The sequence below is a fragment of the Trachurus trachurus genome, assembly GCF_905171665.1.
Source record: "Trachurus trachurus genome assembly, chromosome: 17".
NCBI lineage: Eukaryota > Metazoa > Chordata > Actinopteri > Carangiformes > Carangidae > Trachurus > Trachurus trachurus.
The window spans coordinates 14,845,982-14,871,992 of NC_139900.1; the positions used below are offsets into that span (position 1 = coordinate 14,845,982).

The following is a 26,011-nucleotide window of genomic DNA, read 5'->3' on the forward strand; positions in this document are numbered from 1 at the left end:
GGTCATCTGACCACATTTGGTTTAAAGTTAAAACACTAACCCTAAAAAAAAGAAGAAGTGAAAACACTTGAACTGGATTCCAGCTACATTTTATTTGAATACAACAGCAGAATCAAAGCATTAATAGTTTCTAAGGAAACAGCAACAATATTAATAAATTAAATGCGGTAGGTACAAACTAATTTCATGTAAACAAAGTAAGCATTTTGACCAAGTGAATGTTTATTTGGAGTGCAGCTCCAATATTACAGCAGAGTTTTGTACCGCAGTGGTCCTAGTGCCCTGGCCATTGGTTGTTGGTTGGTTATTCCTCGTCTGCTCTTTCTCACAGAATAAAAGGTGCAACAGATGTTTTCTCAGCTTTTGTGAGAGCATGTAGAGCAGAGGATTCATACAGCAGTGAGAAAAAGCAAGTATTCGGCAGATATGATAGGCGATGGTCAGGCGTTCTTTTGCATCACAGGCTTCAGGTTGATACAAACGTATGAGGAAAAGCAAAATATTGTAGGGTCCCCAGCAGATGAAGAAGGCTGCAACAATACACAACACCACCACTACAGTCCTGTTCCTTTTCTTGTTCTTAGACTGCAGAACTGTCTTGAGGATTGCCGAATAGCAGAAAACAATAATTAGCAATGGGAGGAGGAAAAGCAGGGACACTTGGAGATAATGCCCCACATCGGCATTAGTGGCAGTGGAAAGATGCTCACATGTGGTTTGATTATTCCAGTTGGTTTCTGCCTCTACACTGACAGCATCACTCAGAGATGCACCAATGCTGATGATCCAGGCTGCTGCACAGGCTGCCAGTGCACACCTCTGCCTCTTCACACAGTTGTTTGGCCAGTTGTGCAGCACCACCATGATGAAACGATCCACAGTCATGGCAGTGAGTAGAATGATACTGCTGTACAAACCAACAAAGTACGCAGCAATCATGAATTTGCACCAAAAGTCCCCAAAAATCCAGTGATGCAGGAAGTATGTAGCCCAGAATGGAAGTGTGAGGGTGAAGATCAGATCAGAGACGGCCAGGTTCAGGACGAACATATTTGTGACATTTTTCAGGCTCTCGTATGCAGCAAGAACACAAACAAGGAGACTGTTGCCTGCCACACTCAAGACAAAGACCAAAATGAAAAGGCCACCGGTGATGGTTGAAAAGTCAAATATCTCATCACAAAGAAACACCGGACCATCAATGTCAACCCACTCTGTGTAGCTCGGTGTGGAGTTATCGGCCATTGTAGATTTTCTAGGAAAGATGAGCACAAAACTAAAATTAGCAAAATGTAAGTTGTGTGGTCTCATGAAAGTAATACCTTGTTGAATATTTCAAATATGGAGAATAGCCAGGAGTTAAATATAAAGAGCAATTTACAGAGAGAACCAAGCAACTTACCCTGAGTGTCGACTGGCACAGTGTCTTGTGGCAAACTGTGAAGGAAACGCTGTAATATCAGCAGACTGACACATTCCTCTTTTTGTTTCACATTTAGTCACAAATTCTGCTTTGGTATTTCATTCTGAGGAAGAATATTCTCTGAATTCATGCACAGTGCAACATCTTGGGTGTCATTCTTTATTTCACAACAATGAAAACAGTAGTGAGAATTACTCAATTTTCCAAAACATTTAAACCGTGTGATTTTTTTTTTATCTTATTGCAAAGTGTTTGCATATGTTGTTGACAACTATATGTAAAAAAGAAAATAACGATAAGCAAAAATAATCACATGTAACTGCAGAAAATGAGGTTAAAAAATTAAAGTTGATTACATTGATCCAAATGTTTGATATTATAAACATACTGTAGAATATAAAATGCATTCATCAAAGTGAATCATATACAGTGTACATACTCTTCTATACCATATACAATCAATTAATCAGCATGTATCTTAAATCACAAGTACAGATACAGCGGCTTGTTGCTCCTTATTAACAGCACATTTCAATTGGAAAGTAAAAGATCTTGTGTAGCGACAAGGGAGAAATTAATGATGAAACTCTGTACACTGTGTAGTATATCACAACTGTCAAATAAAAGCTTTACTTCTCGATCTTGTTATTCACACAGCACTCTGTTAGCTACACATATATTCTGACATTATTTATTTATTTATTTATTTAAAAGGGACAATACACATTAATGAACATTCGTACGTGTGCACAAATGTAAATGGGTCAGAGTTAGCAACTTGCTGATTTGCATCCATAGTCCCTAAACAGTATTGGCAGTGCTGAGGCATCAGTGGCCCCATAGATCAAATTCTGCTTAACGCGGCATCAAAAGCTGTTACCCTATGTACATCAACCAATTTGGTGGAGGAAGCCATTTGAGGAAGTCTAGACTGTGGTCATCAAGGGATCTACATGGTCAGCAACAATAATCATGTCGGTTGTTGCATGTAGATGTCATGCTCAGTGGGTATTAAAGGTTTGTATGTACGGTTTAAAAAATAACCCTCCCCTCACCCTAACACCACCACCACCAATACCACCAACCTGGACTAGTGACACAAGGCAGGTTGGGTTCATTCATGGGTTCATGCAGTTGACGCCAAATTCGGACCCTACCATCTGCCTGTCTCAGCAGACGTCAAGAAGAATATGTGTGGTTTCCTCCCTTCCTCTTTCCACCCTCTATAATCTGTACAGACTGAAATTTTGAATAGATAAACAAGATCCTGCTACAGTACAAGCCTTTAGGTTTACACTGAGAACTGCGTCGACTACATCGAGAGATCCTCCCCACTTGTTACTGATGTGATTGTCATCCGGCTCTGTCTGCTGCGAATGCTGTTTCTGTTCTTGCCCAAGCTCTTAAGCAATTTCTTCAGGTGGTTTTTGAACTTGACGCCAACAAACACGTAGAAGACAGGGTTGAGGCAGCAGTGGGAAAAGGCAAAAATTCGGCTAATGTAGAAAGCATATTCCTGTTCTTTGTACGTCTGACAACGTGCAATCAAAACCTCTGAGGAGACTGCTTCCTGCTGCCAGTGCCAGATAAGCACGGACTGACGAAATATCACAATATTGTAAGGTGCCCATCCCACAAAGAAAACAACCATGAGAGTAACAATGAGTTTTAAAGTTTTGTGCCTTCTTCTTTGGGCAGTTGGACGCAGCAACCTGCATATGATCTGAGAGTAGCAGAAGATGAAAACCACTGAACTGATGACAAAGAGGCTGTTTTGCAAGTAGATTCCCAATAAACTCCCCAAAGAGCTCTCATACACACAGTACTTTTCTTCCAAGACTTTGTCGAAGGCCAAGGCTGGACTGGCGAGCAAGATGCTTGCTGACCAAATGATCACAGAAGCCAGGGCGCCGTAGCAGCCTGTGGTGGACATAATGTCAGACAGGGGTTTCATGACAGCTATGTAACGATGAATGGTCATCAGGATGAGGAGGATGCCGCTGCTGTAGAAGCCAATGGAAAAGACAAAGCTGACTATTTTGCATGCAACTTCCCCTAAATTCCATCCGTACATGTGGTAGTAGGCCCAGAAGGGCAGGCCTGCAGTGAAGAAGAGGTCCGATAGAGCCAGGTTCAGGATGAAAGCATTGGTGAGGGATTTGAGATTCTCATACTTGGCCAACATCACAATGACCAGGGTGTTGCCAATCAGACTGAAGACCACCACAATGGAGAAGAAAACTGGGGTGAAGGTTGCTCCAAACTGCGTGACCCTTGAACTGTCACAACCTTCATCTGGATAGTAATCGTCATAATCGACTGTGGTTGTGGGAACAGTTGTTGCCATTTTCCTTCAGAAAAAAAACAGAAGAAAAAGTTTGTTATACAGTAATTGTTGAAATGTTAGAGGCATAAATCAAAGATTAAATGCCTCAGTAGCAGATCAGATAATTGGGTTATAAAAGCTGGTTTTTGTAGCCATCGTAATCATATCAGTAGTAGGTGACATTGGACCTCGAGTCGAGCCTATGGTTGTGGGCTGACTGACTCTTTATCACACATTTGAGCTCCTGTGTAAAATTGGTTTTAAATGCATTACTAAATGAAGTTTTTGATTCAAATATATCTGACAATTAGCTGACAGCCTTGTGATGTTGTCACTAAGTTTGACTGATTATAATTTTGAGCTTGATCTATCAGAAAAAGTCACAATGATATTTATATATTTATATTCTTTCCTTGTTAATAGTCTTAAAATATACCCAGTTCAGTTTTAATTTGAACATTTTTGACAAGCAAATGGTAATATGAATACAGCTCTATTTGTATATATTATACATTGTTCTAAAAAGGGCCTGCAGCATTGGCCTCAGGGCCCTGCGGTGACGTGAAATAACATGGACTTGACTTAACTTGAAGTTGTCTGTTCGCATAGAAGACACAATTATCTGCAGTGCACAAAGTTGTTTTTAGGGCCTAATACTATTACTGTTTCTATCTACTATATTGTCCGTAACTAAAATCAACTATCTGATTGGCTACCTTCCTATTGGACTGACTGGGCCAAAATCAACAAAAATGTCTGTTTGCTCAGATGCTTATTTATAGTTGAAAAACAATAGCCAAAACAGATTCGCCAAATGTCATTGGATAACTTAAGTAGAAACCATTAAATTCATGCAATAAGTCTACAACAATGAGATATCAGAAAATGTACCGTACCTCCACCCAGGTTGTGCACACACCAGCGTCCCTAATGCAAGTATCAGTGAAGACTAGTTGGATCAGGAATTGTTCCTCAAGTATTAACCACAAAGGTGAACAGAAAATATGCTACACCTATAAGTTCCCCTTTAACCATTTATGCTATGCTCGTTGCACCTTTGGTGGGAATGTCAGACATTTAAGAATTACAATAACAAACATATTTTCAGGTGACATAGCCTACACAAAGAAACAGTCTAGGTGAACTTTGTCACTATAATTAAACTAAAAAAATGTATTTTGTGGCCAAAAGTCAGGTTATAAATTGAACATATCTAAGACACAAGTAAAGATATTAGGCTGAAATATAAAGTGAGGTGGAAAGCAAACTCACTAAAACGTTGGAGTGTTAATTAGTCAGAAATATATATAGGCTATAGGCTATATTATATAATATAATATGAATATGATAAAATATACAAAATAAACTACACAATATTAAATGATAAGATATAGGAAGACATTAAAAAGGGTCCACTGGGGTTAGACTTTAGTTCAGGGATTGAGGCAGTGAAAAGGAACGTGCTGCCAAGGTTGTGGACCTTTTATTTATTTTTTTCATATTTACCTGTCAGAATCCCAGATTCACAGTTTTTAATGTTGAACAAACAGTTATCAAGGTTTATCTGGGCTGGAGCAAGACCAAGGGTAAAATTTTAAACACTTCAAATAGACCACAGAGGCCTTGCAGTACCAAATCCAAGGGAGTACCATTATGCTGTCCAGATGAGATACTTGTGTTCTCCGGAGCACCAAGCTACTGTAGGTGGAAGCACATTGAACTAAATTTGGTTAATTCTCAACCTCAAACCAGGTTAAGAACACACAGATCATAAGGGGAAAAAATATTATCTTGGAGGATGCATTTAAAAATCGGTACGAGAGAAAATATAAACTAGAAGGAGACAGTAAACTTCTAATTTGGCCTTCTCAAACAGTCCTGAAACTGACATCACATTTGCAAGGTGGAGAGAAAAGGGGATTACAGTGATGTGTACAGTCTTAGAGGGGAAAACTTTCAAAACTTTTGAAAAACTCAAAAGAGAATTTGATTTAGATAATGGTGACCTGTTTAGATACTTAGGCTACAGCTAAGACATTTCTATGAGACAGAAATCAAAAGAGGAGTTTCTGCAGAAGGAAAAAAAAGTGATAATGCATATTGTACACCTCTGAAGATTGTTTCCAAGCTGGATAACGGTCTCCAAAAACAAAAATGGAAGGAAATCTGTGAAATTGAAATGGGAGCTAGAACTGAACATTAAACTTTCAGAGAGCTTTCTATGTGTATGCTGGAGACAATGTGGGCAGATGGGTGCCAATCAGACACATGTTTTTTGGTCATGTGTAAATTTGCAGGGGTTCTGGGACAGAGTGGTTCAGATTCAGATTTGTTCCTACAGGATACCCAGGGACACCCGGACTACCTGGGTTTGACTCCAGAGGAGTAGCCTATTCCAGAAAGGAGGTTCAACTCTGAGCCTATAACCCTGAACTTTACTCTGTGAAGTGAAACTCTGAGTTTTCACTTCCAGAACAGCAGATCTGTCGACTCTCAGTCAGTAGCCTCTCAGTAGCCTAGTTAAAAGCCATCATCAATGGAGCTCAGATACTGTGATTCACCATGGCAACAAGGGATAAAACAGGAAGCAGACAGTTTCTGAAAAAAACCCTCTATCTATTTATGATCTTGGCATGTAAAAAGGCCATAACAAGAAACTGGCTGAAAAGTGAAAGATGAAAAGACTGACGTAGGCTACTATATCAGAATGAAAGCAGGGACCTTGGACCAATGGTGGCATACTTGTGTACGAAAAAAGATGGGTCAGACACTCAGCAGACCTAATGGACAGTAGCCTAATAAAAGCTGCAATGAGAGTGGTGTGCCCTACTTCCATTAATATTTTTTATTTTATTTTATTTTTATATTTTACTTTATTTTTCATCTTCCCAAGTTGCCATTGTGCAGTGGATTTTGTTTATGGAGAAAAAAAAAGCAAAATAAATAGGCATAGGCCTATAGGCAAAAAAGTTTTAAAAAAAGAAAAGTATTTTGCTGTCTGTTCATAGCGGAAGTATCAAAAATGTTTTATGAGTTTACCTCGATTACTCAAACTAATTTTTTTTATGTATCCTGTAAATAGCTTAAAAATGTAACAATTTTATTGTCATTAAAAGGATTAAAGATTTTTTTTTATTGGTTGTTTAACATCTTTGCTGAGTTTATCAGACTTTATAGATTTTGTTTTTTTTAAAGAAGTATATTAAATTACTTTTTAATTAAATTATTATACTACTTTATGGTGTAAATAGAGCAGAGCATACAGCTCAGATTTCTGTTTATTTACTTTATTTACCGTTGACATCTCAACCAAACTTAGTCGCAGATGCTGCTTCCCTATTGGTCCGTTAGACCTGTCAATCATTCTCAGTGCCCGCCCCCCGCCGGTAGCAAGTTTCTGCTGTATCACCTACAAACTGGACACTGGACAATTTTTTACACATCAAGTACGTTTATTATTTCAATCTTTATTTATTATCGAGTTGTTTCACCTTATTTCCAACCAAACCGCGAAGGCGTGTGACAGAAATGTGTGTGAAATAAGAGCAGGAAACGAGGAGCAGAGAGAGAGAGAGAGAGAAGCAGGTGCATGTCATGTAGCAGCCCCCGCAGAGGTTTGGACAAATCCGTGTTTACGTCGCGGTTTGTTGCATTTTGTAGCGTTTTGAAAAGTGGTACGAGTCAACTTTTCTGGTTTTTAGGCCACTGATGAGGGGAGATAACGGGAGATAATAAATGTGTGTGTGCGTGGCAGCTGAGACAGAGACTGTTTCTCCAAACAGTGATAACGCGTCCACCTGTCGTATGTGATGTAAAAATGCTGGACCTCCTTCTGTAGACACATTTTTTTTGGGCTAACATGGCTAATTAATGTGGTTTCTCCAGTGTGTCATCCTCACATATCCACGCAGCCTGTCAGTGTCCATGTCATAGTTTCCCGGCCCAGCTTTAAATAGACAGGACTCTGTGTTGTCGTTGTTTTTTATGAAAGAGACTTAGATATTTACAGGATGGAGGAGGAGGGGGGGGGGGGGGGGGGGGCAATTTAGGGCAGGACTATTTTTATGTCCACCTCCCACTGGTAGCAGCTTTGGCATGTTTTCACAGTCAAATGTCTGTCATTTAGTTTTTTGGGGTATATTTTAGACAAATTCAGATATGTGAGGAACAGCGTTGGTGACATATTTTTTTCTGTTTTAATCCCACAGGCAAGTTTCTGACATTTTCCCCACAATGGCCTCCTGCTCATCGGTTGGTGATAATCAACTGCAGAGGATAATCAGAGATTTGCATGGTGATTAAGGCCGCTGCACAAACAATAAACAATGTGTCTTGTACAGTATACATTAGTATCCATCCACTGTCGCTCTACTGTATGTGAGCAATGCATCATCTTTTTGTCTACATAGAAGAACCAAGATGGAACATGTAGGCACATATCTTTGACAGGAAATGTCTTTGTGACTTTTAAGGATCTATGTAATGATAAATATGGCAAAAATAAGTGTATGAACTGTTTTTTTTTCTGTGTATGTGGTAATGATGCTGTAACTGTTTTGTTTAGACGCTGTGTTGGAGTTGAGTAAAGAACACAGGGAGTGCGGTGAACCCGTAACTGATGACAGTGCCAACCTGCACAAGTTCTTCTATAAACTAGAATACCTGCTACAGGTATGGTGCTTAAATCTACCAGGATTAACATTAACATGTTTTATTATTATTGATTAATCTGCCACATATTTTATAACAATTCTATAGTCTTGTTATTACTTTGACATTCAAATGATGACCATCTAAGTCAAAGAGAAATGTTTATTATTTAAGAGGCTGAAACCAGCAAGGTTTTGTGCATTTATTTCAGACGTAATTTTATCTCCAGTTTATGAAATTACTGGTAATTGGATATAGATATAGATATAGAAGTGATGTATTTAATTTCTTTGGATGCTTCAGTGGGAATTTCATACTGGAGTTTGGAGAGTCAAAGAGCATGACGTTTATTAAGTTTATAAAGGAAAAACAAAAGATGCAATACATTTTCTCTTCATGTTCTTCAACTTTTTTTCAAATGTTTTCTTTTTTGTCTAGTGAAATACGAGTTATAACCTACATTTTCATCTCTCAGGAAGTATATGAATTATATCATGATAGATATTGTCGTGTCAGACAGATGTTGCTGTAACATGGTGGTGTGTGTTTCTTAGTTTGACCAGAAAGAGAAGACAACATTTCTTGGCCAGAGGAAAGACTACTGGGATTACTTCTGCGACTGCCTGATTAAGATCAAGGGAGCTAACGATGGCATCCGTTTTGTTAAGTCCATCCCTGAGGTAATCCTCCTGTGCCGCACACACGCTGACACACTCAGCCCTGCCGTGACATGCAACACATGCGCACACACTACAGATACACGGTGACTGTGCAACCATGTAGGTAATCCTCTGGTCAGTCGGGTACAGTACGACTCAGTGCCGCTAATTCACTGGCTGCCTCACACCTGTGCCACCTGCGCTGTTTCTTCTTCACCTTCTGTCCTGGGAATTCACAGTGGTGAGTTTCACACTGGGATAACTGTAGTTCAGTGGGTTTTAATATTTACTGTGTTGAATTCTGTGTGTGACATTTAGGTGTCTCTGTGCTTTAAAACGCAGGCAGTAGAATCAGGGTTTAGAGATGAGACATGTTTTCATTTCATATCTAAAAGTGCTACAGTTATTTTCATTGTCAGAATTTGATAAGAATCGGTAAAATGTATGTGAACATGGTAAGAAATAACATCAAACATCCATCTGCAAAAATGCTTTTTTGTACAATAAACCTGAAGAGAGGTTGTTTATTATCATTCACAATAAAGAAAAGCAAATCCTCTCCGCTGGAACCAGAAAACTTTTTTTTTGCTCAAAAAAAGTCTTAACATTGACTTTTAAAAAAAAAATATTTTTTATTTTTTTTCTATTTACTACTCATTCTTCTGTCAATCAACTAAACATTTAATTGACCTTTCAGCTTTTCTAATGCATATGAAAAGACAATGAATATATTTGATTTAATTTATGCTGCCATTGTGTGTGCGTACATACTGTATTCATGAGGACGTATATAGACCACAGTGGCACATTATAATATATTTTAAAGCTGTAAATGATTAGCATTTCCTTTTCTGCCAATCATTTTCGATTGGTTCAGAGTCCAAGTTGTCCAACAGTCCAAAACAATAGTTTACTACTATAAATGATATGAAAATATTTTCACACTTGAGAAGCTGAAACAAGCAAACCTTTCACTTTTTTGTTTTTGGGTCAACCAATCTTTTTGCCCTTCTTTGTAAAAGTGCCGATTCTCTGGTGGATATCCATCCAGCGGTCCTTTCAAAATGGAAATCTGAGGTGTCAAGGCTAAAGTGACTTTTCTTGGGTACCTGCCAGCTCATTGTGTTTCTATAGATTTGTTTATATTATGTCTTAGAACAGTAGTAGTATTATGCTGATGTATATTTTCAGGGTTTGTTTTGTTTGATGAATCGATTATCACGGTTGTCAGTTGGTTGTATTTTTCAGATATTAAGCAAATTTTTTAATTAGTTTTGATCCATTCTTTAGGGTTTTTAGCGTGCGAGAGCTAATTGATGAGTAAGTCCTGCTTTAAACCATATTTCTTGTTTTTTGGTCATGGAGGCTTCTTCACAGGCAAACGGTCTGTAGTCTCCTCAGGGAGTTACATGTGTCAGTAGAATTTTCTCCAAAGGTAACACGGTTCGGTCCATAAAAGCTAACTGCCGGTCCGTTGCTGGAAAACTCTCACTTAAAATATTACTTTTACTCTTGGTTTGCTCTTCTTGTTTCTTGTTGTTCAGTCACAGACGTAAAGGGAGTCTCCAGCTGGTGTCCTTATGGTAGGTCTGTGAGTCTGTTGTCTTACCTAAATCCCTCCATCTGCCAATGTGTTCGAGAGTCTGTGCTAGACCGTGTCTACGCAGCGTTGACCTTTAAATGTAGAGATCCTGAAATGTTCTCTGCTGGGACTCGTGTTAACAAAACACAGTTTCACATCGGGGTGCTTTGGCACTAGACCTGAAATTTGTCAATTAATCGATAGGTTGATTGACAGGAAAGTAAACAGAAACTATTCTGATGTGGTTTGAGTCATTTTTCAAACAAAAAAAAACACATCATTCGCTGGTTTCAGCTTCTCTTTTATATCATTGTAGTGTGAAAAAAAAGTGTTTTGAAGAAAAGTCAAGTCATCTTGGTTCCTTGTGGACAGGTTTTGCTCTTTTCTGACATTTCCCGCCTCATTTAACATCTCTTAACAACTGAAACTTTACATTCACACAGAACTGAGGAGGTAGGAACCATTTCAAATGGTGTGAGCTGCCACACTGGTACAGTAGTTATAAAAGGTAAATGCTGTAATGCTCTGGTCAAACATGTGAATGGACATTAAATGTGTGTTTTTGTGTTTCCTCAGTTGAAGACCTCACTGGGGAAAGGAAGGGCATTCATCCGCTATTCCCTCGTTCACCAGCGTCTTGCAGACACTCTTCAGCAGTGTCTTATAAACCAGAAGGTCACCAGGTCAGAGCAGACACACTTACACATGCATATTTACTACGTGTCTCCATGTTGAAGGTGGCCTGATGTGTCGTGTTTGTACAACACTGTCTAGCACGATGGCATCGTTTCACAGGAAGTGTGATTCTCCCTTCCTGATTTGTGTCTTATTTCTGTTTATACATGGAAAAAAACAGAGAAAAAAAACTGGCTCATAGCTAAACCATGGAGACCCACAGATGGCTCCCACTTCCTGTTTTTCAACAAACCAAATGTTAGTTTTGTTTTTACTTTTTTTGACATTTATGTTGCGAGATGCGTCTTGGAGACGGCTTTCATCATTTACGTTTCATATTTCATGAGAGTGTGTTGGGTAAAATGGGAGAGAAGGTGTGAGGAAGTTTAAAGGCATTCTGTAATATTTTGTGTGTCTGTGCAATTGTGCATGCATGCGTAAGTGAGTGTGTGTGCGTGTGAGCTCTGGTCGGCTAAGATAACACCTACTAAATATAAATGTTATATAAAGATAAAGAAGTTTGACATTTTGGTAAAAGTACTTACTTTACTGTTAGATAAATATGATCCTGATTAAATGTGATGCATCTACTGTATCCTGACATAAAGGCTGGAAACAGAGGGAAACAGCTAGATCGGCTCTGTCCAACAGGAACATAATTTGCCTACTAGCACCTCGTCAATCAGCTTTTCAGCATTTGCAGCTCACTGATCAAACTTTTGTACATGATTTAGATTTAGTTTGTCTCTTGACGAAACTGTGCATTTTAGCGAAAACACAATCCTTTGTTTTTGTTTTTAATTTACAAAACAAAAGACATTTTACTGCAGTTTTTATGTCGCTTTCGTCATCTATTTTATTAATTTTTTGTTGTCTAAACAGTTTTTGGCTGCAACAACTATTGTGTTTGTTGTTCACAGTTACCATAGAGATGCTCTTGTGTGGTGCAGCTTCTGAACAAAAGATATTTTTGGGCAGTGGAGGAAACTGTTTTGCTGATGTGTCTGATTCTGTGATGTTCAATGTGACTTTGATCGGCCGCACTAAACATCTTGTCATAGTTCTCATTTAGTCTTGCTTAACATAAAAAAACAGCACAATATAATAATTGCTTAACAGATTGTAAAAACATTGCTTTGTGTCCGATGAGACCTTTATGGTTTGTTCTTTGTGTTCTTCCCATGTAGTGACTGGTATTATGCGCGGAGTCCATTCCTCAAGTCTCACCTCACCGCTGACATAATCAACCATCTTTATGAGCTCAACCAGATCCAATTTGACGTTGCGGCAAGAGGTTATGACCTCGATGCAGACTGGCCAGCCTTTGCAAGGTAACGGATAGTAGCTACAGTTGTTGTTGTTTACACCTCTACAATGCATTTATTTCTAATGACACTCATAAATAAATGACAGGTTACAGATCCCCCAGGGGTCAATAAGAATTAGCTAATTGATCTGAGGAAGACCTAAAATAATTTGAACTAACACACCAGCTCAGTGCATCTAATGTAAAATTAAAGTGCAAAATTAGGTATTTCAAAACGTGAAGAAACACTTAATTATCTGATCACTCAACACATTCACAGCTTTTTTTTTCTTTTTTCTTTGCCTTGTATGTGTGTAAATGTGTGTGTAAGAGGATGTGGGTTCTGATAGTGTGGGTGGTGACAGCATGTGATCGTTGATCGCTGTTCCTCACGTCAACACCTTTGCCAGAACTTTTCACTTCCTTGTCATCAATTTACAGACACTCTGCAGGCGATTGCCACGATTTTTTTATTTTTTTATTTTTACATTTTATTATAAAAGCATGCTTTGTGCCGTTTTACACAATCACATTATCGTGTTTATCATTTAAATATAATGCAATGTGTGTATGGTATAATGCAGTGACACAACGACACCACCACAACACATTCTATGGTATGAAAGGGGTTGATTTGGTAACTCATACACATAAATAAGGTCTTTCACAAATGCAGAATTGCTTTTAATGGCTACTTTGTTGGGTTACATTGGTGTGTATGGTCTCTATCAACACTGTACTGAACACGTTTGTATTTTTCGTACTTTCTTTCCAGCAAGTTCCTAAGAGCAAATATTTGCTGTGCTTGTCATTTCCGTCAAAGGAGCTTGAAATTATTTGAAGCAATACTCAAACAAACACAGGTGCTTTGGTTTTTCACATAAATTGTGCCTGGCTAAACAATTTCATCGCTGTGCCAGTGAAGAGATATTTAACATGTATTGTATGACAGCATAAGGGCCTGGCTTCGTTATAAATAGTGTCACAGTATAATTGCAGTAGTTTACCAATGGACAAAACTTACATTACTCATTCTAACAGTTACGTTACACGTTGCCACTTTATTTTGGTTTTGTTTTCCCTGTTCTTTGGGTTTCCTTTTTTTTTTACTCGGAAGAAAATAGAGAAGTACTTGTGACATAGTTGCAAATGCTTGAGAAGGTTCGTGGAATTGCTAGCTATGTTGGTGGTTTTAAAAGGTAAAATGATGGTTTGTCTTTGATGGAAGTGAAATTCATTTCAAGTAACTGTAAAAGTTTCCTCTCTGACAAGTACGTTTTGTCAATACAGCTGAATATCCACAAATGTGAAATAAGGTTTTTCTGTCCGGTCTTAAATTAGAGGCAGTTTATTAATGCCATTTCTATTGCATCAGATCATATATATAAATAAAATACATTTGGGTAAATATAAAAAGACATAGACCCACCAAAAAACTTCATGCTTAAGATTTAAGCTCCTTTTTAAGACTGTTGATTATTTTTTCAGTAGTTTGAATTTAACTCCAATCTTTACTTTGTTTATGACATTTGGTATTTGATTGTGTTTAAAGGCGAACAATAGGCATCGGCTCATCAGCTTTCCTGTGGAAGGCTCCCAGTCGCTGCTCCAGCATCAACAGTCTGGTCAGCAGCTACTCACAATCACAGGTACAGCACATTCAAATTTACAGATGGATGTAAAAGTTTTTTTGAATCATCTAACCAGAGCTCTCTCTCCCTCAAATGGGTCAGGTGCAGGGGGAGTTTCTTCCCATCCCCGACCTGAGTCACAGTCTCCTCGGTGATCTGGGAGAACTAGGGGAACCCTCTCCTTGCAGCATCGCGGAGAATCTCCGCATTGAGCTCGACCAGTCCGAGCTCAGGCAGCAGGAGCTTCTGGTTCAGGTTCAGGAGTTGGGCAAAGAGGCTGCTGAGCTGAAAGGGGTAGTTAAAGACCTTCAAGGGGAGCTAGAAGCTCAGAAGACTTCTGGTCAATCGGTGTCAACAGAAGCAGGTCATCAGGGGCGAGCAAATCACCTCCATAGCTGCCGGGAAGCTAGAAGCAGTGAATTTCAAGACAGACTCGCAGCTGCTGAGAACAAAAATATGGAGCTTCTCTCAAAGTTGGATGAAGCTCTTAAAGAAAAAGGTCAACAAGCGGCAAGCTACTGCGACTCAGCCTGGAAAATTCAGGAGCTCCTGGATAAACTTAAGACAGCAGAGGAGGAGAAGCTGGAGGCAAAGAGAGAGGCGGAGGACAGGGCCAGGCACTCTGAGCGCCTGTCACAGGAACTCAAACTCAGGGAAGAGGAGTTGCAAAACAGTGAGGTGAAGCTGGCTCAGGTAAAAGCTGGAGCCCACGACGAACAGGAGGAGGCCCTCAAACGGCTGGAGGAGCTCCAAGGGGTCGTCGGTAGAATTCAGGGGGCGTTGAGTTTGAAAGAGAAGGAGACTGGGAACCTGAGAGCCCAGCTTCAGGATCTCCAAGCATCACTGGAGTGCAGAGAAAGACAGGCCGAGGAACTGAGGAAAAGACTGCAGGAGGAGAGGGAGGAGATGCTACAGAGATGTAGCACGAGTAGCAGCCAGAACGAGGAAGTCGAGAGCCTGATCCTGGATTTAAGAAAAGCTCTTAAAACCAGAGAGAAGGAGCTAGCCGTTAGCTCGGAGAGAATAAAACACTTAGAGGAGCAAGTGGATAAGCTAAATGTTGAGAAGGAAAGTCTGAGCTCTAAACTTACAGACAATGAAGTCACCTCCTCTGGTCGAGCCGAGAACGTCGAGGACTACAAAACTCAATGCAGCAGCCTCATAGAAATCAACACTAAGCTGCTTCAAACAGTGAAGAGGAGCGAAGTGACCATAGCAGAGCTGACAGACAGCAGGACAGCCTTGTTGGATCAGCTGGCGTCTTTGAGGGCCTCCGAGAAGCATTTGAAAGGAAGAGTAGATGCTGCAAATTTGAGCGTGGAGGCGCGGGAGAAGAAGCTGCTTGACGAGAACCTGCGTTTGGAGGAGACTGTTCAGAAGACGCTCGTCCAGAAGGAGCTATCAGATGCTCAGCTGAAGAAGCTAGAGCCTGAGAACAAGGAGCTTCTGGAGGTGCAGTCACTGTTGAAGAAGCAGTTGGCGAGAACGCAAAAGGAGTTGGACTCCCTCACCACCAAAGCCGCAAAGTTGGACCAGAACCTCGCAGTGTCCCAAAGAAGCCAAGCAGAGTTACTCGAAAAGCTCCAGGAGACCGAGGCGAAGCTCAGAGACCAGACCGTCAAATGTGGCCTCCTGCAGGCGCGGGCGGAGGAACTGGAGAACAGGACCGGCGAGCTGCACGACGAGAAGGGAGCCGCGGAGAGCAACGAAAAAATGCAGAAGCTTCACGACGAGCATCAGGGCTCCTCGATGGAAACCAAAGAGGCGCCGTTCAGGCTGGTGATCGCCGAGGCTCAGCTGGAGCTCAACCTGAGGGAGGTGCACCGGCTGAGAGAGGAGGTGGTGGAGCTCAGGGCGCAGCTTCTAGCGGGGACCGAGGAGAGGATGAAGGTTCAGGCCCTGCAGGAGGTGACGGAGGCCTCCAGGGATGACCTCCGCGTTTTAGCGGAGCAGCTCAAGGCCCAGGTGGAGGAGCTGAACCGCCGGCACGTGGACGAGATCCTCCGCTCGCGGGAGAGAGAGGAGGCCCTGGTCCGCGAGCGAGACGGCGAGGCCCAGGCCCGCGCGGGTCTGGCCGCCGAGGTGACGGCCTCCAGAGAGGAGCTGAATAAACTGAAGCTGCGATACGAAGCCCTGTGCCTGGAGAACAGCGAGACCAGGGAGGCGCTGCACAGAGCCAACACGGAAACGGCCGAGCTCGGCGTCCACGTGTGCATGCTGAACGCGGAGAAGGACGAGGCCCGTCTGCGCTGGGAGGGCCTGTCCACGAAGCTGCAGGAGCTGGAGGACGAGGCGTCGCACGAAGCCGAGAGGCTGAGCAGCTGCATCGAGGAGCTGCGCCAGGAGAACCAGCTCCTCCTCGACCAGCTCCACGGCGAGGAGGAGGGGCTGGCGGCGTCCAAGCAGGAGCTGCAGAGGCTGAGCAAGGCCCAGCAGGAGACCAACCAGGAGGAGATCCAGGCGCTGCGCTCCCAGCTGAGCAGCCAAGCCGCCGACTACGACAGCCAGCTCCAGGTCAGACACAGACAGCTGAATGTTGTATGCTTCACTGTGTTCACTCTTGTACTTGTTGATTTCTTGCATTGTTTTAAAAATAGACTAGATGAATTCTGATCAAATAAGGACTTTTCATATAATTATAAAGCAAGGTTATGGCTTTTGCAGACTTGCATTTCTTATTGTTTTGTTTGTTTGTTTGTTTTGAGGTAATGTGGGAGATTATTTTTGGATTCTTTTGTTATATACTGATATTATGTATGGATTATTTAAGTTTTTAACAGTATATTTGTGTTTTGTTCTTTTGTATGTTTTCATTTTGAGTCTGATTTAGAGAATTTATATCTCGTATCAGATGTAGTTTCATTGAATTTCATTAAATTACACAGTAATTTCCTAATCAACTTTTTACATCATAACGGATGCAAGACAGAGGCTGCAGACAGGGACATTCAGCATTATCAGGAAACCGCAGAAGCTGCTTAAGCAAATCCTGAATTTGTAGCATTTCTGCGAAGACATCGTTATGACTAATTTTTTAATACTTTTGTCCAGAGTGTGAACCAGGACTTACAGGAAGTGAAACTTCAACTGACGGCCGAGCAAGAGAAAGTGGTTAATCTGGAAAGGAAACTCAATGATCTTAAGGTGAGAGGAAACCTGCAGTACTAGTCAAAAAGTTTGGTAACACAGTGTATCATCTACATCCGATCTACAATGTTGAAGGTTCTTTGGTCTCATGAGACCAAAACCGAGCGTTTTGGACAGTTGATTTGTTTGCTAGCGAGGGCGTACATGTTTATCTTAATGCATATCTGTTTTTCTGGGATTGATAAATGGAAATGCAAATTGCGGTTACATTGTGTATTTGGGCAACTGATCTAACTAATCATAACGTTATGGTCACAAGCATAATTCACAAAGAACCAGAAATAATGTCTTGCTTTGCTGTGCTGATTGCAGGCTGAGAATCAGAGATATTGCCAACAGATTGAGGAGAAAAACATCCAGATGGCCAAGTCTGAAAATCTCATCCAGCAGAAAGAAGACGAGATAATCCATCTGAAAGGGAATTTATCAAGGTGAGATACTGTATTCATAATCACACATTCTGGACCAAATTATAGCTCCATGAAAAAAAAAATGTTTCTAATCTTGTGTGTTTAGATCAGAACGTTTTGTTTTTTTATTCATGACGCGTTTCTTCTAAATGCTATGTTTAAAATCCAGGCCTAAAAATAAAAAACAGCAGCATGGAGGAAATCCAAGTCACCTGAGAAGCCTGGGCATACTGTGTTATGACTGAGCCTTCGTTTATGTCTGCAGGTCTGAGGAGGGACTAGCAGTGGCTCAGCGGGCCTGCCAGGAGATGAATGAAAACCTACGGAGAGTCACACAGGACAAAAAGAGCTTTGATCTTAAGGCGGCTGCTGAACTCGATGACCTCTACCGCACCAAAATCAATTTGGAGGAAAGACTTGTAGAGCTCATCAGGTATTAACACACTTCATCTAACCTCAAATACAGTGCCTAGATCTGTTGCCTATACAAATATGCTTGATTCTGGTCTTTGTAGGGAGAAAGACGCACTGTGGCAGAGGACAGATGCCCTGGAGTTTGAGCAGAAACTGCGGGATGAGGAGACGGAGAGAGACGTCAACTACTGCCTGGGCTGTCACAGTCAGTTCAGCTGGTGGATCCGCAAGTACAGCTGCAGGTCCGATGGTCCTTCGTAGTGCACAGTCTTGATTGCTAAAGCACATTTTCTACAACACTACTGCAAAACATTCAATGCAATCACCACATTAGTCTATACTGTGTGACACAACATACAATATTTGCTGCAAACGACTTCTGGAAAACATTTAACCAATTTATAAGAAGACGTAAATATATACACTAACTCCTGCACTGGTTCCACCCAAAAAAACTTCCCCTTTGTGACTGCATAAGTCAAAACAGTGAACTGGAAAGGCGTCACTTACAGTATTGTAAGTTTAGTGAACTTTATTTCCGCATTTCACTTCTCATTTATACTCACTAACTGTAACTTTAACCCAGATCAAACATCATCCATTGCCAACTGAATAGTATCCATCAATTCTCCATAGTCAGGAACTGTGGCGTCCATGTAAAACTCAGTCTCACAGTATGTAGTGACCAGAGTCTGAGATTTTGCAGAAACTTTAAAGATGCATTACCTGCACTGTCATTACTCAGAGATCCAACTATTGAAAAGCTTTTAAATGTGTTTTTAGCATTTGTTATTGTTATTGCAGGGAATCAGCTTTAAGACCTCTTGAATATCTTTTTACACGTTGAAATTTTATATCTGTGTTAAAAGACAACAAGGTCTTTGTAGGAGCTGATTTAAGACATGCTCCAAGTACTAATTAATCCTCTCGACACTATAATACATTTCAAAATAATGAGCCATTTTTCTGAGTCTATCCATCTCCATCACGTTGTATCTGCTGTTTTCTTAGACTGTGTGGGCGTCCCTTCTGCTACTACTGCTGCAGCAACACAGTGAGCACCCAACAGGGGGGCAACAGAGAGCGCTGCTGCAGGGACTGTTACGAACAGCACAGTGCAGTAGTGGAGCGCCACCCACAGGAGGAAATGACTAACAGCGCCCTGGGGACACCTTTCAGTCGTTTGCTACAGGCTGGCAGAGCTGTGACCGGCGGCCCAGGTAACAGCACACACAAACAATAACACCTGAACACACACAATCTGTCTAACAATGAGGTTTTTGTGCATTTGATCCAGAACTAGTCGGTTGATAATTGAGTGTAGAGTGGCAGTGTGAGTGCAATGAAATGCAACAATAAACATTAAGTTGTTATTGATTTTCTAGGAGGAGATGAAGATGACAAACAGGACGATGGTGTGTTTGACATCATCACAGAGGAGGAAGTGAGCGGGGTCAGTGACTCCCTGTCTTTTGCCACTGCCTGCTCTCCCTCACATGGACAGCAGGGGGCAGTGCAGCTGTAAGTATATCTCACATGCAGGCGGCACTGACAAGGGAATTGAGACTGTAGCACATGTGATGTCACTGATAGAGATCATACAGTTAACCACAACATGAGAGATTAATCCAGCAGTTATATCAGATACATGAAAAGATCTGATTGAACACAGGCCACCTCCACATTCAAAACAATCCAAAAGAGTCTGGTGTAATTCTGCAGAAATCATGGATGGAAAACCTAAATTTTGCAGCAGTGAGAAGAATAAAACTTTAAAAACTTGAATTCCTTTTCAGCTCTAATAGTTTTCTGTGTACATTGTACACTCAAAGGAATTCAGTGCTCACACATACATATACAAACAAATATAAAAACATTTTCACAAAAACAGCCTTTTCAGACAACAACAATAACAATGTTTCGCACTCTTAAAACACAACAGCAACAATGTTAAGACACAACAATACATCCATGGGTACAGTAGGTAGTGATCAGAAAGTATTTAAATGTAGAGGTCCAACTGATATACAGAAAATGTATGAATACACCAATATGTATGAAGATATATGTGCATAATATACATGTATAATATATATGTGTGTGTATATTTATTCATGAATCTTTGTCGCATTTTGTAGGAACAGCAGTACCAGCGCAGGAGATCTGACATCAGAGGAAACTGACGACCTCAGTGCTGCGGTGCAGGATGCAGAGATTTGTCTGCTGAAGTCTGGAGAACTCACGTAAGTTCATCACGTCAAGTGAAGATTACACCGTCGAGGCAGAACTGTTCTGTTTACGCATGTCACAAGGTCACACAGTATACTTTCAGAGGAAGTTTCTTAATAATTTCCAGGAGAAAACATAAAGCTGAGTCCAAACTGAGAAGTGAAACATGAAACTCATCTGTATGTTACATGGACAGCTTCCCTAAATGTTGCTTGGTTTGTGCTTTTGGGCCCCGGTTCCTGCATGTACCAGGAGAGTGTCGCTGAGCAAAGCACTAAATCCAATAACAAATGAATGTTATGAATTTGTTTTGGAGAGTACAGCTGCATATGTGGAACAAGTTGTATTAAGGCACTAGAGTGAGCTGCAATGAGAGAAGGGTCTACTCTTCTCAGTCTTTTCTTTGTTTTGCAGCAGTAGTATCATCCTTGTTATGAATACCAAAAACATGTCATGACACATAAGATGATTTTTTTTCAATCCTTTTTCTGAGTTTTAATGTTTGTTTTGTTTTATTTTGGTTGCTTAGATCTCCTTATAATCCCTCGAGTGAGTGTTTTTTAATCTCACCAGCATAATCCGTTTTTATTCCTGTTAAATTTTGTGTCTTCTCTATTATTCAAGCAAATTTACTAAAATAAACTCACTAGAATTAAAGCTGCAATCAAGAGATGTAAATATTTTCTTAGACTCATCTGACAGTTAACTGTTGTTTGGATAAACAGATGTGAAACTGTGATCGGCAGATTTACTATTCTCTCAGTAGTAAAACTGAGTTGCTGTCTTCCATTATTGTGAACTTGTCTTTTTCACTTGTGCTGCAGTCTTTCTGTCCACTTCACGATCGATGACATCTCAGCGTTTGGGGACAGCTCCCGAGAGCTCTTCATCAAGTCCAGCTGTTACAGCACCATCCCCATCACCATGAGCAGTCCTGGTCCCACCGTCTCCTGGACTTTCACCTCTGAACCCAAGAGCATCTCCTTCAGCGTGCTCTACAGGGAGAGTGCAGAGACACCACTGGAACAGGCCAAGGTGAGATACTGGGATATGAACGTTGATACGCAATACCTCCTTTTAATGGACTCTGATTGGTGGTTTCAGTTTTGGATCTGGTTCTAAGTTAGTAAAATAGCTAGATGCAGTTTTACAGCATTGCCCAAAGCAACAAACCTACACAGAATAATAGGTGAATACAGCGGAGCATTGAGCAGCCAGAGAGCAGATATTTCCCTCAGAAGCTGGTAGAGACCAAGAACTGGGCTTAAAAAACAGTAAAAGGACACAGATGTGGCTGTTTTCTTTGAAAGTTGGTGACATGTCTGTGTTTTTTTATCACAAGATTTGGCTGCTATAATCATTATAAAGTGTGGAAACACTTCACTTAAATCAATAATATCATTTCTAAATACAGTGTGTATGTGAGGATTGAAGGATTTAGGTTGTTTTGCTTAATATTTATCAACCATTCATTGTGTTAAAAGAGGAACTTGTGGATCAGCCTACTGCTGGTGTTGTGTCTTGTGGGACCTAGAGCAGTGCAACAGTGATTGCATCCTCAGGTAATATTTTCTGCACCATGTATGCAGAAGAAATTGATTTATTTATTTTCCTTGATGTTTGCTGAATGATGTCACAGAATTAATATTATTTCCTCTGCAGCTGCAACTGCACAGATTGAGGATGTGTTTTTTCCCCCTCACATCAAAAGCAAAAATGAGTCAGGGCAGAGTTAATGAATGTCACAGAGCAGTGACACATTATGTGGTGTAATCTGCACAGCCCTTTCAGCTTATCAGACTCTCTGTGGTTTAGGTTTGATACAGAGTAAAATAAAAAAGAAACTGTTTTTTAACTTAAAGATGTGTTTATTCCCCACCAAACAGACTACCTGAAGAGATCCCTTAAAGAGTTCAGAACTGGATACGAATTCAATAACATGATATTGACCTCCATCTCTACCTCCTCTTTTCATTCTCTCACCTTTTCAGAGCTGACCTAATGGATGCAGAAATAATCCTCTGCCATAACTATAAATGTCAACCAGGATTTCTGTCCTTTGCTCTCTGCAGGTTTTGATCCCACTGACTCGCTGTAACTCTCACAAAGAAACTATCCAGGGGGAACTGAAAGTCAGGAACCCAGGAGAATACACACTAGTCTTTGACAACTCCTTCTCCAGGTCAGTTGTCCAGTTCTGCGATTCAGTAACTGCTTATATTGCATGTTAGGTCTTTGCATAATTGTTAACACTGTTTATTCTTCATAATAAACCACTGTTTTTTCATGCACATTAAAACCAGACAGGGAGGAGCTAAGTCAAATATAAAGCATCAGGTTTCTCCTGTTCTTCCTGTTCATCAGGTTCATCTCAAAGAAAGTGCTGTATCACCTGAGTCTTGATAAGGCTGTGGTCTACGACGGGACCGACCTCCTCTGAGCACGGAAGGAGTGACTGTAAGCAGGTGTTAAAACTGACGTTTGGAGCAGTCGTTCAGCGTGTTAATGCTCTCGCACAGGATTTGAAGGCGACTACTGCAGAGTCTACTGACGTTCATCAGCCTCCCCGAAAGGTTCTGGCATTTTAAAAACGTCTTTCTTTCAAGTTGCCTCTTGCTCATGAAGAATCGTACGTCAGATGAATTCTGATCATGGGTGAAAGCTGAACAAAGGCTGAAATCAATGTAATGTAAAACAGTCATACACCGGTGAATGTGAGCATGCACTACCTTTTATAAACGCTTGACACTGTAGGTCAACTGTAGCATTAAGGGTGTTGGACATCACTCCATGAATAGAGGTTTGTTGCATATCTGAATGTGAAGAACTTGTGCAGATGTAGGTTGCGTGGCAACTTTTAACTTCATCCTTATGAAGTAAATCTGCAGATTGTTTCAACCTGAGGTCAATTTTTTTGATAAATGGAGACTACTGTAGTTAAGATGGGAATAATATGCTCTCTGTCTGCACACTGACAAATGTCCTATAGGAGTGGGAGAAATGATTTAAGTGCTCTATCAAGGCATGTGTCAGTTAATGTTGTGATATCAGTATTAATCAGGATTTAACACATTTCCTGAAAAGTCAATAGAAACTGTTCATGGATTTAAAAATCAAACAAACAGATGTGTGTTCTGGACTAACTTGAGAATTAAACATGGGTCAAATCAAGATACATTTATCACATTGATGACAGTAAAGTTGAGTTTGTTGTTGTCTATATCAACAACCTGAGATGTAATCCCAACTCATGCAAAGATTTTATTGAGTAATGGTTGTATAAAGTTTCTTAAACTAGTTCAAGTATAAAAACATCTATTTAATTTTGAACTGAATTAGTTGAACTTTCTTAAATGTACCATTAACAAACCATCTAGTGAAGCTGACTCTTTCAACGGGTGTTCATGGTATTTATCGGTTGTGAAATGTAGTCCTCACACTCTGTGTTAATAAGGTGCACTGTAATGTGTTTTTCAAGTTCATACTCATTTCACATATCTTCATGATTGTTGCCTTCTTCGCAGTGTGAGGTTTCAAGACGTGTGTTTTTTTGTGTGTTGCAATCATGATGGATCTAACTGGAAGAAGCAGGACTTTTGCGAAGCTGCAGTACCAACACATCTTTCCAGTTTTAATCGTCTTCACTAAACAGGCTTTAATTCAGTGAAGGAGAAGAATGTGGTTTCTATGCATGTAAACACTAAGAATGTGCACGTGCCCCCAGCTTGATCCTTGAAGGGTCCAAAGAGGGAGGACACATCAAAACACAAGTTTCAGTGCTTTAAATTATTAGTTTTTACTTTGAGCTGATGATGAATCATCACTAATGTTTAGACAAATGGTGACAATTCTGCATTCAGTTTATCAATGATATGGTCATTTCATGAGATATATATGATGCCTTTAGATGAAAACATGTTTTGGAGTAAACCAACAAACAAAAATACATCTCATGAATAGAGTGCTTTTCTAGACGATAAAGAAATGTTGTTGTTTTTTTCAGTACGGTTGTTCACTGTTGTTGCTGCGTAAAGTTCTGGATGGGTTTTGAGGTTTTGCAGTGTGTCAAACAGAAAGGGTTTGAATCTCAGCATATAGCCTTTAAATAATACAAATCCAAAAAACAGTTTTATACTTGAAGTTGTCCAATATGGACTCATTTGAAGAGTTTAATGTTGAAATTACATTTTTCAATCAATACTCCTCTTCTGAGTGTCATAGTTATAGTGTCCTTTTGATTTTACTGACTTAAGTATACTAAAACTCCTATTATTATTATTATTTAACAGAATTTCCAAAGTGTCTTTGTCCAACATCTTAAAACCATTTTCTAACTTATATTTTGAACATAACTGACATGAGGAAGAAATTTATTTCTATTTAAAAATTCACTTTTTATACATATCTAAGAAGAGTGATATATTGCCAAATATATTGGAGAAACATATTTGTCTATTTTATTGTTCTCAAATGGGAGTTTCTGTTAAAGACATTGCAACATGACTGCGGTATAATGCACTTTTGAAAGGGCTTTTTTGTCAGTCTGCATCCCATGAGCCTTTGTGCCAGTTAATGAATGGTTTTTTCTTTTCCTTTGTATCTAGTAAGTGTGTTTGTGTAGACATTTACAGCTGGATTCGCCAGAGATAAGCTGAAACTCTCTGACTTAAACTGTAAATGATTGTTGACAATGTTTTATTGAAATGTCATTTACATACTAAAGGTTTATAATAGAATGGATTTAAGAATATGGACAAATAAATAAGGATTGTGTGATAAACTTCTTGTGAGTGCTGGTCAGTATTTGGTGTGTTTGATTTTATGAGTGCATGTTGATACTAAAGATAATGATCCCTTCTCTCTATCAGCTCACAAGTTGACACACAAAAGTCACATTGCTTTGGTTGATGTTGCTAACATTAAGTGTTTTCTAGGCAGCTTTCTGTACTATCCTGCATACAAATTCTGAGCATGTTTTGTGGTTTGGTAAAAAAAAGAAAAAAAAAAGACTAAATTAAATATTCATAGATAGAAGATATAGGCTACTGGAGCAATTTCGCCCTGAGCAGAGTTGTTAGTTAGTTTCTCTTGTCTTAGTTTTGATAGCAGGTCAGGTTTGTGCATGTTAGTGCATGTGAGTCCCTCCTAGGTAAATTGTTGGCTCTCCCTGCTGTACTGTAAGCTTGTAGACACACACACACAGGTAGGCTACCTCCTCCCACAGGTGAGATGTCAGTGTGGTGCGTTCAGGTGAAAGCAACCTCACAAAAGTTAATGAAGAAACCAAACCAGCGGAGCACAGGCCACTGGCCAAGTGGCAATGGGGACTACCAGCAAGTTTTTACCCCCTCTCTCTGCACTGTGTGACTTTGAGGTGAAGACTCCAACAACCTGCTGAAGACACCATGAGCTCAAGTTTGGATCGCTTTCCCTTCTCCTCAATCTGTAAGTTAATGGTTTTCACTAGTGGCCCGGCTACAGATGGCTTTGCTAATAGTAGCTGAGTGACTTTCTATCTGTGCTAGTATTTGGCGGCGGACTAAAGGTCGTAGCTGGACC

General features: G+C 40.3%; 3 protein-coding genes across 3 annotated transcripts; 1 reads left to right on the forward strand and 2 right to left on the reverse strand.

Moving 5' to 3' along the window:
• Positions 1-222: 222 nt before the first annotated feature.
• LOC311000553 (chemokine XC receptor 1-like) lies at positions 223-1,422 on the reverse strand (the record flags this gene model as incomplete). The annotated part of the gene is made up of 2 exons (XM_083991292.1): positions 1,403-1,422; positions 223-1,255 (listed from the first exon to the last, which is right to left on the reverse strand). Exon 2 carries the CDS (start codon positions 1,243-1,245, stop codon positions 223-225), a length of 1,023 nt encoding a protein of 340 aa, XP_083847418.1. The 5' UTR covers positions 1,246-1,255; positions 1,403-1,422.
• Positions 1,423-2,597: 1,175 nt separating this feature from the next.
• LOC311001016 (chemokine XC receptor 1-like) lies at positions 2,598-4,675 on the reverse strand. The gene is made up of 2 exons (XM_083991965.1): positions 4,646-4,675; positions 2,598-3,774 (listed from the first exon to the last, which is right to left on the reverse strand). The coding sequence occupies exon 2, from the start codon at positions 3,768-3,770 to the stop codon at positions 2,736-2,738; it is 1,035 nt and encodes a 344-aa protein (XP_083848091.1). The 5' UTR covers positions 3,771-3,774; positions 4,646-4,675; the 3' UTR covers positions 2,598-2,735.
• A 2,446-nt stretch (positions 4,676-7,121) lies between these two features.
• On the forward strand, positions 7,122-25,125 carry fyco1b (FYVE and coiled-coil domain autophagy adaptor 1b). The gene is made up of 18 exons (XM_083991959.1): positions 7,122-7,195; positions 7,958-8,043; positions 8,314-8,420; positions 8,954-9,079; positions 11,217-11,323; positions 12,503-12,646; positions 14,174-14,270; positions 14,355-16,766; positions 17,304-17,396; positions 17,712-17,830; positions 18,075-18,242; positions 18,325-18,465; positions 19,235-19,443; positions 19,609-19,744; positions 20,362-20,466; positions 21,277-21,487; positions 22,525-22,634; positions 22,817-25,125. Exons 2-18 carry the CDS (start codon positions 7,983-7,985, stop codon positions 22,890-22,892), a joined length of 4,422 nt encoding a protein of 1,473 aa, XP_083848085.1. The 5' UTR covers positions 7,122-7,195; positions 7,958-7,982; the 3' UTR covers positions 22,893-25,125.
• Positions 25,126-26,011: the final 886 nt, after the last annotated feature.

What these genes read in the sequence shown, in the direction of transcription:
- LOC311001016 (XM_083991965.1), bottom strand. Translation starts at nt 3,770, where the DNA reads ATGGCAACAACTGTTCCCACAACCACAGTCGATTATGACGATTACTAT.
- fyco1b (XM_083991959.1), top strand. Translation starts at nt 7,983, where the DNA reads ATGGCCTCCTGCTCATCGGTTGGTGATAATCAACTGCAGAGGATAATC. An exon ending in TTGTTAAGTCCATCCCTGAG is followed by an intron (nt 9,080 to 11,216) that starts GTAATCCTCCTG and finishes GTGTTTCCTCAG; the next exon opens with TTGAAGACCTCACTGGGGAA. An exon ending in CACCACTGGAACAGGCCAAG is followed by an intron (nt 21,488 to 22,524) that starts GTGAGATACTGG and finishes TGCTCTCTGCAG; the next exon opens with GTTTTGATCCCACTGACTCG.